Source organism: Dermacentor albipictus, chromosome 5 (genome assembly GCF_038994185.2).
Source record: "Dermacentor albipictus isolate Rhodes 1998 colony chromosome 5, USDA_Dalb.pri_finalv2, whole genome shotgun sequence".
In the NCBI taxonomy this organism is placed as follows: Eukaryota; Metazoa; Arthropoda; class Arachnida; order Ixodida; family Ixodidae; genus Dermacentor; species Dermacentor albipictus.
Genome location: NC_091825.1, coordinates 153,731,696 through 153,744,798, shown reverse-complemented (window position 1 = coordinate 153,744,798; position 13,103 = coordinate 153,731,696). Strand labels below are relative to the sequence as shown.

Below are 13,103 nucleotides of genomic sequence, written 5' to 3'. Positions count from 1 at the left end.
ATGAACGCCAATCTTAGGATCGAAATAACAAACATTTCAAGCACTGCACAGGCAATTTTCAGCCCTACTTCCTCGAAAAACAAGAGGCGCCCGTTAAAATAGAGTAAATATCATAATCAGACATGCTGAGCTACCGTCACTGCTTAAAAATCTTCCTTGGTGGGCCGAAAATAGGCGTTGACGGGAGATGATGCCTTCACTGTCCCCTAACCTCCACCATGACAGACGCTGCCACTAGACCAGTCATTATTGGGGTCCCCATGTGAGTCAGGCGTGTGAGTGTGGATTGGTCAAGTTCGAATTATCCGACTAACACCAACCTTAGGATCGAAATAACAAGCATTTTGGTCCATAGAAATGCATGAGTGCCGGCCAGGTCCTGCGCTCGGGATTGAATTTACTGAAGAATCGGAATTAACAGTAGTCTACTCTGTGTGCGTGTTTCCTTAAGTATTCAGAATAACTCTTGCTCATTTATGCTCATCTCATTCCTGTTCTACTAAGCAGCGTTTATTTTCTTTTCCTAAATCTTAAATTTTGGGCACTCCTTTGAAGCACTTAAATTTCTTTTCTTGAAAGTGCTTTGCCATGTGTCCATAGGCAAACCTCACAACTACATAACTTGAACACACAAAATTTTGTGGCAAGTCCAGTGCATAAACCCACAAGCACGTATTCCACAAAAATTCTGTTTTCTGCACGTTTCCTAAGGGGGCAGATGGCACATGAGAGATAATGGCTGCCATTGGTCTGCAAAATGAGCAAGCATGTTACCTGGTCTCGGAGTTCGGACAGTTGCCTAGACAAGGTAGTCACCAAGCGTTGGGTATCCTCCAACTGATTCTGCAGTGTGCGCATCTCATTCTGCTCCCCATCTGCCTCATCTGCTGCGAGTGACATGGCACGCATGCGTGGGAACCATTCCAGATTCTTTTCCTGCAGCACCACAAAGTACAAACAATGTCACGGGGTCCTTAAATATGCAGCTATTGCTTCGCCACACATTCTGCGCATATTTTGGAACCTCAGTCAACAGAACAGTGGTTAGTTTGTTTTACCACCAGCTGCCATGCTTCAATTTCAAGGTGCAGTGGTTACATTTAAACAAGGTCAATGTTGAGTCCAGGTACTTATTATCTTAGCGCATAATAAAGAGCTACAGCTAAACAAGTTAGCATTTAGTCTTGGAAGGCAATACCATCAATCCACATTTTCTCTCACACTTCCAATGAAAATTGTTCATGTGATGCCTGCTTAAGTTACTGCACAGCTGCAATACTTCGTATTTGCTCGCAGTAGTAGAAGGCATCCTCATTGTTAAAGAGTACTTTGTGAAGTCTAAGGCTTTCAGTCAAGGTACTATGCTTTGTTACATATTGCTTACAACAAGTCCTTTTATTAAATTGGCTGTACAACACCCCTTGCCAAAACAGTTTATGATGCATCTCATTTTCAAGTCTTTTTCAGCTATTAACTCGTGAACATGTCTCACACAACCATTAAAAAAAGTAATTAAAATGGCGGTCTTCATAATCGGTAATAAAATTTATGACCATACGTACAGCACGGTGAAGACAGGACAGTCAGGAACAGGTGCGTGCACACAGCGCTGACTTTCAACAAATTTATTTATTTTTAATGCTGAGCAATATGTATACACTCAATCTCACCAGCATGTCACAGTCGTGCTGGTGCACCATGCAAAGATTCATCAAACAGCATGTGTAGATCCAAACGGAAAGCAATAACTTCACCATGGCATGTCACTTTTACCCATGTCTATTGAGGAAACTTAACTCTTTTGTTGATAAAGCTTTGTTGGAGTGCTCACACAAATATTGCACAAATGCACAATGTCTTCCGCTTCAATGATTTCATTTACAGTTTAACCTCGATATTACAAACTTAAATCATCATCATCAGCCTGTTTATGTCCACTGCAGGACGAAGGCCTCTCCCTGCGATTTCCCATTACCCCTGTCCTGCGCCGATTCCAACTAGCGCCCGCGAATTTCTTAATTTCATTGCTCCACCTAGTTTTCTGTCATCCTCAATTGCGTTTTCCTTCTCTTGATACCCATTCTGTAACCCTAATGGTCCAACGGTTATCTAACCGGCGCATTACATGACCTGCCCAGCTCCATTTTTTTCACTCTTGATGTCAATTAGAATATTGTCTATACCCGTTTGCTCTCCGATCCAAACCGCTCTCTTTTGGTCTCTTAATGTTATGCCTAGCAATATTCATTCCATCGCTCATTGCGTGGTTCTCAAGCTTCTATGTCAGTCTCCAAGTCTCTGCCCCATATGTCAGCGCTGATAAAATGCACTGATTGTACACCTTCCTTTTCAATGATAATGGTAAGCTTCCAGTCAGGAACTGGCAATGTCTGCCGTATGTGATCCAACCCATTTTTATTCTTCTGTGAATTTCCTTCTCATGATCAGGGCTCCCTGTGATTATTTTACCTCGGTAAATGTACTCCTTCACAAACTCTAGAGGCTGACTGGCGATCCTGAACCTGTTCCTTTGCCCGGCTATATATCATTATCTTTGTCTTCTGCATATTAATGTTCAATCCCACTCTTACACTCTCTCTGTTAAGGTCCTCAATCATTTGTTGTAACTCGTCTGAATTGTTGCTGAATAGAACAATGTCATCGGCAAACCAAAGGTCGTTAAGATATTCACCGTCGATCTTTACTTCTAAGACTTCCCAGTTTAATAGCTTGAATACTTCTTTTAAGCACGCAGTTCCTGTTCCTTTGCCCGGCTATATATCATTATCTTTGTCTTCTGCATATTAATGTTCAATCCCACTCTTACACTCTCTCTGTTAAGGTCCTCAATCATTTGTTGTAACTCGTCTGAATTGTTGCTGAATAGAACAATGTCATCGGCAAACCAAAGGTCGTTAAGATATTCACCGTCGATCTTTACTCCTAAGACTTCCCAGTTTAATAGCTTGAATACTTCTTTTAAGCACGCAGTGAATAGCATTGGAGACTTAAATATAATGACATAATAGTTCTGTGGAAACCCGCAAGGTGGAGATGAGTAATTACTAAAGGGAAAATGAGACATCCACCCAAACGTAGCTAAGTGCTACAAAGAAAACCCATATGGGTTCCTCGAAAGAAAAGCCTCACAGATGAACAAAAACTCGTCCTGGTCCAGGACTCAAACCCGGGACCACCGCCTTTCTGGGGCAGCCGCTCTGCCATCTGGGCTAACCAGGCAACCAGCAGTGGCTATCCTAACCATACAATGTGCTTACGGCAGCCACTGGTATCCAGGTATTCTACCTGTTGCCCTAGCATTTCAGACACTTCAGACAGATCCTACTTGCTGGACATACCATATGCCAGGCAATAAACCCTTCCTTTAATTATGCTCAGCTCATTCAAATTCAATGAGATACTCAGTAGTAAACCTATATACAGTAAATGCCCTCAAAAAGTTCTGGTCGCACAAAATGCACATACCTTATGTATTCAAATATAAGGCAAGGTTTTTCCCCGGACTTTTTAGCTTTGAAATTGCCTCCCCGCCTAATACGTGAATTTTGCCTTTTGGTGTGCCTGCATGGCAGCACAAATTTTGCCTTATAGTGTGGCTTCACAGCAGTGAAAATTTCGCCTTACAGTATGGCCTTACGGCAGTGCGCACCGCGATGCCATGAAGCCACACTATAAAGCAAAATTTACACTCCTGTGAAGCCACACCTAAAGGCAAAATTCACATATAACCTGCACTTGATATGTTGAAGCTCTCCTCCCCCTATTTCATGGTCGCCATTTTGCATTTTGGCCGTGTTAGTAATTCATTATTTCAGGCAATTCCTGCCGAGTCTAATAATTTGACGGCACCTCCAGATGGCCTTATAATAGTGTGCATACTCAAGTTTGGGTCTCCCGCTCCGCCCTTGCCTTATAATTCTGACTGCCTTATAATCAAATAAATACAGCAATTTATATTGGTTTGTACTGGACCTCATTACCCTTGGATTCATACTGGCCTATGTTGGGTTCAGGATTCTCTTCAGAAACTGCTAATAATAATAATAATATTTGGGGTTTTACGTGCCAAAACCACTTTCTGATTATGAGGCACGCCGTAGTGGAGGACTCCGGAAATTTTGACCACCTGGGGTTCTTTAACGTGCACCTAAATCTAAGTACACGGGTGTTTTCGCATTTTCGCCCCCATCGAAATGCGGCCGCCGTGTCAGAAACTGCTCGTAATGCAAAAGAAGTGAAGTAACATGCAGCAGACATCCAGCTCACCTTGATCATGGAGTCCACATAACTTTCAGGCCCCGTAAATTCAGTTGGGTCCTTGACTCGCACCAGCACAATAAAGTAGAGGTAGTGCCAGAGGTTGTGCTCACATCGAATGTGTTCTTCAAATGACACACTCTTGTTGTCAAAAGCTGATCTGTCCAGACCTGGTCACAAGGAAAAAAAGGAAAATATCTTGCAGACAAGGAAATAAGTAGTCAAGCTGCACAATACATTTGCTCTCAAAAGGAAATACACAAAGAGGACATCTTAAGTACAAGTGTTCTTTTATGTTCCCAATACTCATCACACCACAGAGCTCATACATACTGAATCATCAATCCTTTGACTTTTCTTTCCACCTTCAGATATGTCTTGGATGCATACTCCTGGTATTTTAATAAGGAAGCCCAAACTATGTGATAACAATTCTTTTAAATGCTTGTCATGGTGAAGTTAAATATTGTTACCAAACAATACCAGCACTGACGATGCTCGCTGATGTCACGCAGACGGTCTTCCATCTTCAATGGCAGTGAAGATGTTATAAATACCCTGTAAATATAACGTCACGGGTGGCGATTCTGTGGTCGATGCTTGGATGACAATGACAGTGCAGCTATCTGGGGTGCACGCACTAGTCCTACCATTGCTGCAGCATTGTGTGCCTTACCTTGTAAATACATGCATATCCATTGTATATAGAGCCTTCCCGTAACATTTTTGGTGGAAGTTGTGGGCTTTATTTAAACGCACAATGGATTTACACAGTAAGCACTCCTTGGCTACATCTGCCATGCCAGTTTAAGGCGAGAATGCTTCGGGCACATCGCCACCCACGCCCACCGTGTGAGTGCAAGCAACCACTGGGACCAAACCATGATGCTCGCTAACCTGATATTTTACCTCGTGGGAACGGCATGCATCTGGTTTAAGACCCACGAAGAGGAAGTCACCAGCCGGGACTTGCGCAAGCAAAAGCTCACTGATTTGTTTGGCAAGCCTATTTGCTGCCAGCGTGCCACAAAGAAAGACCTTGCGTGCTGAGTTCAGACTTGCATAGAGTGCTATGTGACATATAAACAAGACACTCTTGCGCGTTGTTGCAAATTTGACAAGGAAGTACCGGAAGCAGAAAATGTTGTGCACATCCTCAAAGGAATCGCCAATGATACGTTTACTCTCCTCGTATTCAAGAACTCTTTTACAGTACAGGACAACATTGCTGAATGCCGCTGCTTAGAAGAAGTCAAAATCTGTCGCATTGTTCGCCACTTTTCTTGCTTCCTAACACGGCTGCAATATCTACCTGAGAGGAACTCCGTCTCCCACCCATGCTGGCTGCATCTAACAGTGTTGTGCACATCGTCTGCCAGGAGACTGAAGCTGCCTCCCCAGTTCCTACCCAAGTTCGCGCCCCAGACGATTCTCACACCGTGATATCCCTCATCCAGACCCCTGTATGGCAAGAATTGGCCAATGTCGGACTCCAGTCACTTTCCCCAGTCAACAGACTCGACTACCAATCAGCCGGCACACCCTGTCCTCCCCGTAACAATATGAATATGCCAAATAATCCTGTCAAGCGATGGACAGTGACAATCATATCATGAGAAGCCAACACAGAGAGCAATGGAAACATACGGGAAATTACTTGTACTTACTAATTGTATTAACAAAATTATCAATTAATGGCAATGAAAGTGGATGAAAAAACAACTTGCCGCAAGTGGGAAATGATCCCACATCTTGGTATTACGCATGTGATGCTCTAACCAATTGAACTACCATGGCGTGGCTTTTCCATCCACTTTCTTGGTATTTATGTGTTACTAGTAGAACTAACCTTGGAAGTGTCAGCCAGTGCCACCACTCACAAACCTTGACGGTGGATGTGGAACATCCTTTCTGGCGCAAGTGTCACGAGTATGCGATTTTTCTGGGTGAAAGCAACTGGTCAATAAACCCGCACCTGTTACCTGAAGGCATCAATGTAGCCGGATTCGAGACTCTCATTATGTAAGAACGAGAAGAAAGGGGTTTAACCGAGGGGCCCGATTTTTATTAATCAAATCATGAGAAGTCAACAAATACACCAAGGAAAACATAGGGGAAATTACTTGTACCTACTAATTGAATTAAAGAAATGACAAATTAATGGCAATGAAAGTGGATGAAAAAACAATTTGGCACAGGTGGGGAATGATCCCATGTCTTCGCATTGCACATGCAATGCTCTAACCAATTGAGCTACCGCAGCGTGGTTTGCCCATCCAGTTTCTTGGTATTTATGCGTTACTACTAGAACTAACCTTGCAGCTGCATTGAAAGTGGCATGCAAAAACATTCAAAAGTGGGTCAGCTGTTCACTAACCACAGATGAAGCATGTGTTTCGCAGGGTCTCTTCTTTCTGCTGCTTCTCGCTTCTCAAATCAGCAAAGGTGTCGATGATGACGCCAAAGATGAGGTTCAGCACAATAATGATGACCACAAAGAAGAACAGCAGGTCATACACGACTCGAGCAAAGTATAGCGGTTCCTGCACAAACACACACGTTTGTTTCCGCCATAGACCTGTGTTTACAAATGCAGCTGCAGTGCACGCAATAGGATTTCAGTACATATTGCACCTACAAACTGCAAATATGACCAATGTGCATTCAGTGCTAATTATGGTCTGTAAACACAAACATCAGATCATGTTGGTAATAAGCACAAAAATACCATGGGTGATGTACACACCTTAGCACTAGGTGGTCGCAGAATGTCTCCAATACCTCCGCCATTACGCAAGCCATGATTCATCGTGGTGATTATGCACATTACGAGTGAGTCACAAGCTCGTTCGGTTGTTGTGTCATCATCATCTGAATCACTGGCATCTTTGTTGCCAAGATTGGGCCGCTCAGATGCATCACAAAAACCTTCAAGGCATGGTGGATCACTTTCTGGCCCTGAAACTGACAAGTGAGAGAGGCAATAGGAGCACTAAGATCATACCATATCAATTGCACTTAATTGGTTGAACATAAAGTTCCAAGATACTGTGGTGCAGTCCACTTATAACAATACCATTTACAATTATTGCTGGTTGTAAAGATAGGTACTACTGGTTACTGCACCACTTGAAAAGATGCACAAAGTCCTTACATTACAGTAGACTTCCGTTAATTCGATCGCAGCTGTCTGGTGCTTCATATTTCTGTGGGCCCAAGCTTTAATTATTTCGATCCTAAAATTGGCCTTCGTTGAATAATTCGAACTTTACCAGTCGGGATGCACGCTCCTGACCCCTATGGTGATGCCACTAGCGACCCCTTCACTGCGAGCGTCTGCCGCAGTGGAGCTTAGGGGTCAGTGAATGAATTGAGCACATGTCATCCCTCATCGAAAACGCCCATTTTCGGCCTGCTCAGTAAGATTTTCAAGCAGTAACCATAACTCACAATGTTTGATAATCGCATTTACCCGATTATTATGCATGCTTTTTTTTTAAAATAAGATTAGGCTAAAAATTGCCAGCGCAATGCAATCGGATACGAAACCAAAACTGCCTTCGCAAAATTTGCTTGATTTGCCGCGTAACACAATAACTCTATCAATTTCGTTGGTCCCATCAAGTTTGAATTAGCGAAAGTTGACTGTACAAAGATATCTGATTATAAAGCTTAATTTTGTTTTTTTGTTTTCTTTATTCACTCAAGAGGGCACTATAACAGGCAGTCAGTAAAATAAATTTACTCACTGTCGAAAATTAACAAAACATAGCTACTAACTGTGCAACTAGTGCAAATGAGACATAGGGCCAGTCCCTCTTGTTGTAAAAGAGACAGCATCAATAGCACCATCATCACCATCAGGCAGCGCTGTTGTAACGTACAGGACAAGATTCCAACACGCGACAGTTCATAAAAGTCAAGAGATGATACATATTACCAACTATGAGGAAACAAGGCTCTATATGCATTGTTCAGGCTTAGAGGTGTCTGTATTCAACACCTATTTACATGCTTGAGTAGCCGATGCATTTGACATACATCAGCCAGCCATGACAGGATTCCGGCGAGCACAATGTCACAACAGCGACATGATTAGCAGCCACAGATAGCTGCACGTATGCTAGTGCCAACCAATTTTATGACATACAATTACCTACATATTCCAATATGCCTAAACCAATATGAAATTAACACTACCGTGAATTCATACCAGCAAAATTATGTATGTTTGTCTGCTGGGCTAGTGAGTGCATGATGATTCTGAAAAGTTGTAGTGCAACTGGAATGAAAAAAGTAAGAGCGAAGATGACATGAAGAAGTACAGTCAACCACAAAAGTTTACAGAGCACAGGATGTGGTGGTGGCAGTAGCAGATAATGCAGGTGTACTACCAGGGAGTGTGTTCGCTGAACTTACAAACCACAAGAGTGTGTTAGCTGCTTGTCAGAGTTCGTCATTTTAGTCAAGAGTGCTCTGCGGGTAACTTACAGCACGCACTCTCGTGTTCACTGTCATAGAGCTTGTCACTTTACATGTCTGCACCAAATTCTCTCTTATTTTGGTTTTTCTAGTTGTGGCACCAAGAAGCAATACAACCATGACGGCACGAAACATAGAATTGAAGCTCACTTACCTCGCGGCACACTCTGAACAGCACGGCTGTCGACTTCAATGAGAAAGTCATCCCGGAAGAACAGGAATGCAACAATGGAGAACAAGTATACCAGGATTAGCGCAAGCACTGCTGTGAGGATGATTGAGCGACCATTACGTGTCACCGACTTGATGACATTAAGGAGTGTTTCCTCCTGGTAGACCACATCTAACAGAAGCACACTGTAGAACAGCGGGTGTCCTACTAGGCCCAGTGCACAAAAAACCAAATAGCAGACATGGTACAGGAGCTCCATATCGGACAGCATGTGGCCAAGGCTACGTGCAAATGTCCCATGATTTCCCACTATGCTCACGAGGTGCACCGTGCTGAAAAGAAGATAAAGGCACTGAGAATCTTCACATTACAGAAATGCACCATTGCTCACAGAAGTTTCTCAAACACGAAACCTCAGAAACACTTGATCTAATTACCAAGGCATACAATCAGTGCTTGAGAGGTGTGTGCTGTACATCACACAAGATTGCAAATTGCACCCCTCAATGTTTGCTATATTAGTGTGCTATAAAGATGTTTAGCTTTTTTTGTTCCATGTCCGAAACACTTGTATAAGCACCGGCACCTGCAATCTGAACTATAGGTCATTTATAACTACAGGGAATTAGGCTATAAAGAATCTTAGCTTGTCTGTAAACATGTTACCATTTGCAGAATGGTAGCATTTACAGAGTGGTAACGGCAGCAGCAATGCTGGTAGCGACATCTTGTTAAGAAAAGTTTAACCAGAGACTGCACAAACTAATACTGCAGTAATGCACCATATTCTACTTAACTAACATAGCAACATAATCGCTCACATGCAGTCTTTTTATGATTTCCCTTCAAGGAGAACACTTACACAACACAAAAACATTTCGAATACTTTACAGCTGGAGAAGGTGTGATAAGATGCAACCAGTATTGCAGCTCCAGTAATCCAGTATCCATAAATTATAACTTTATGATTGTAATTTCGAAGTGTTAAGAGAAAATAACTTTCTTATAAGCTGGTCACAGAAGCTTGATTCTCACAGAGTAACCTGTTGACATATCATGTATATTTCAGCACAGATGACAACAAGGACACATCACAGCTAAAACCACAATATGCTTCATGGCTAGAAAATATCCAGATAGTCTCCAGAACAAGACTTGCTACATGTTAGAAAGCATAACAGAGGACAATGTAATAGCTGTGGCATGCACTCATTTAATAAAATTTATGTCCTACAAAAATTTGAACTGAAAGGTAAACACAACAATTGCTGGAGTACCCAAGTAAGGACAGTCACCAGGCATAGCCTCTAAATGCAAACAGATTCGCTATCTACTGCATAGCGAAAATGAGTACTGACCTGATGGCCACATTTACTGTGCCCAGTAGCCACAGTGTAGGCTGTAAGCCAAGCCAGGACATGAGACGCAGAATGCAGGCACAAGACAGTGCTCGTATAGATGATGGTCGCGGTGCCACAACCACCGCTGCCAGAGATACCAGCATCAGTGCCCAACTTAGGCCACTCAGCCGTGGGTCCAGTTCTGCACACACCATATGCAACAGCTAAAAGGATAGGCGCTTCCACCAGAAACCACGTAAGCATATACTACACAGTGAGCTCAGTTTCTACTTATAAACACAGTTATTCTCCAACGCCAAAAATTGTATCTCTTCAGAGTGCTTGGCTGTCTGGACAATTCCACAAGCAGTACATTCTTACAGCTGAAGAGCAGCTATGGAAATTGAAGGAATTGGGAACTAAGACCAAGGGAGGAAATAAAAGCTGCATTTAAATTACAATACACAGAGGACCCTCTTTCTAAATATAACCAGCAGCCAAGTTAAATTTATTCACACTGCTGCTCATTCCTCAGCGACACTACTGCACTGGCTGGAGAAGCAGTAAGAGTGCACTAAAAACTGAAGTAGCGGCATTTCTGTAAAATGACTTCCCATATAGTATATGTGAGCTTCAAACAAAAGGTGAGGACGATAAGTGAGAATGCCAGCTTAGGGGATGCACATATTGAAATTTCCACCTGTACATGTGTACATGCCCACAAAAATGCAGTACCTAGGATAATGTAGACACTGAAACATCCTTGCAAGCATTTTAATTGAAATAGTACATGAAAACCCTAGCACTCCAATTTACTGATTTGTCAAGTTTGTTTCTTACCTTTAAAAGAAGTGCAATGTATCAAATCAGAAGTAAACAGTTGAAAGAAGCGAATGCTTATACCTTTGGCTCCTTCAAATGGGTAGAAGGTTGCCACAATGACATTGACCAGAACGGCTAAGTTGAATGCCACAGTACTCCATGTTGACATGTGGCGGCTCACCCAGTAAAGCACTGGTTGACCTGAAAACATGTTTTTTTTTAATGACTACACCATTGCCAAGAAACAAGAATACACTCAAAATGTTGCAATGCCTACACACAAGTATGAGCATAAGAAATGAACATTTACCTCGCAGTTTCTTCTGCCACTTCATTTCATTAAAAAGGTCTTCTGTTCGCTCAAAGAAGTCTGACACCTGAAATAGGTACCCTACTGAACACACAAGCCCAGAACAATCAATGTGCAGCACTCACCTTACTAGCTTGTTCATCTCGCTCTGTTGTGTTGTACACTTTTACCTTGGTTTCCCGTGTTAAAAATTCACAAACTTGTGGCACAGGGAACACAATCTGCTCCATTGTGCGGTCATGCCTCACGATCTACATGCAAAGGATAATAACCAATGTCACAGTTTAGTACAAAAGATAGACATTACTCCTATGCCCTACCAGAGCCCAACCAAATTATGGAAACGCTGTGTAGTAGTACATACTGTTACACCACGTATGCTTATTTATGTATTTTAGCATGTCACATTTATTTTCTCACAATAAATCACTAAAACATATTAACATGACTCCATTGTCGCTGTTACTACAAGAAAAAAGGTCAGCTTGAGTTAGCACACTCTAGCCTGCTACTTTGCACACAAGGGAGGGGGAACAGGGACATAAAGGTGTGATGAAATTTTGACAAAGAATCAATGGTCACTAAAGAAGCAACTCTCTAATGTGCAGACACCTTAAGAGTACTGCAGTCTAGCCCACTTACAACAATATCCAAGTGCCAAGAAAATCCAGCTGTTATGACCTAGCTGCATGAAAAAAGCACAGAGGACATAATTTAAACAGTCTAAGTAGACAGAAGTGCAGTGGAACCCCACTTATAGCATTACTGGTTTTTAACAATACTTGAATGTAACAATGAGCAGCACTGTGAACTTCTATGGTAAAATAAACCACTTACTACAATGCTTCCTTGTCACATTTTCAGTTATAACAATTAAATCTGGCTACTGGGTGTGTGCACTGAAAGAAAAAACAATGCAAAATCCTAAAAAGATATGCGAGCCACTTCGCCGCAGCTGCCTTTATACCATGCACCCTGCATGACATGCCTTCTGTCACACTTATGGTACCTGTATTGAGGGCGAGGAGTTACGGAGTCGCCATCTTTTGGAAGCGCCTCCCTTGCGTAGTATGAAGGATCATGCAGCACGCTCCTCACAGGTTCGCTTAATAAAAACACCATGTGGCAGCCCTCCTGGACATTCCTGTAAGCACTCTTAACTTGAGGGAAATTTTTTACTGTCAAAATAATAATCTTGGGTAAACTGAAAGCACAGAATGGTTTACAGATGTATCTTTACCGAATACATACAGTGAATGACACAGCGTGCAGTCACCGGGATCAAGTCTCCCGAACCGGCTTCTTGCGTGAAAGGTATGCAAATGCTGTGAGTAAACTATGTGAAATATGTTCTTATAGTGGGCTGTCAGTATAACTAAATGGAGTATAACTAAATGCAGAGATTGCACGGGTTGGCGGTGACCGACTGCGCGCCTGCATCCATGTACGCACACAATGTTTCCCTTTCACAGCGAGCGCGTTTTCGCATCGTGTTCTTAGCTTTGGGCAGCAGTGTATGAGAATTTCACAGCACATAAGCAACCAGTGCTGCGCGGAAACTATCAGAGCTGTTCAAAATTAATTTCATTATAACTACGCACTTCTACACCTACCAGGGCGACTTGGGATGTCCCGTCGCAATGATTGAATTTGTTTTTTTTTTTTCTAAGGTCTTGGACGTTTAAATACCATTTCTTCT

At 42.5% G+C, this 13,103-nt stretch overlaps 1 protein-coding gene across 4 annotated transcripts in view; it reads right to left on the bottom strand.

Moving 5' to 3' along the window:
* Itpr (Inositol 1,4,5,-trisphosphate receptor) overlaps nt 1-13,103 on the bottom strand; it is a 153,156-nt gene that overhangs the window by 3,576 nt on the left and 136,477 nt on the right. For all 4 annotated transcript variants that reach the window (XM_065432316.2, XM_065432318.2, XM_065432317.2 and 1 more), the window contains 9 exons: nt 11,530-11,655; nt 11,405-11,471; nt 11,176-11,295; nt 10,291-10,474; nt 8,915-9,264; nt 7,025-7,242; nt 6,656-6,821; nt 4,288-4,448; nt 775-936 (listed from right to left, as the gene is read on the bottom strand). In XM_065432316.2, the coding sequence (XP_065288388.1) occupies nt 775-936; nt 4,288-4,448; nt 6,656-6,821; nt 7,025-7,242; nt 8,915-9,264; nt 10,291-10,474; nt 11,176-11,295; nt 11,405-11,471; nt 11,530-11,655 (1,554 nt within the window). The remainder of the gene's footprint in view (nt 1-774; nt 937-4,287; nt 4,449-6,655; nt 6,822-7,024; nt 7,243-8,914; nt 9,265-10,290; nt 10,475-11,175; nt 11,296-11,404; nt 11,472-11,529; nt 11,656-13,103) is intronic.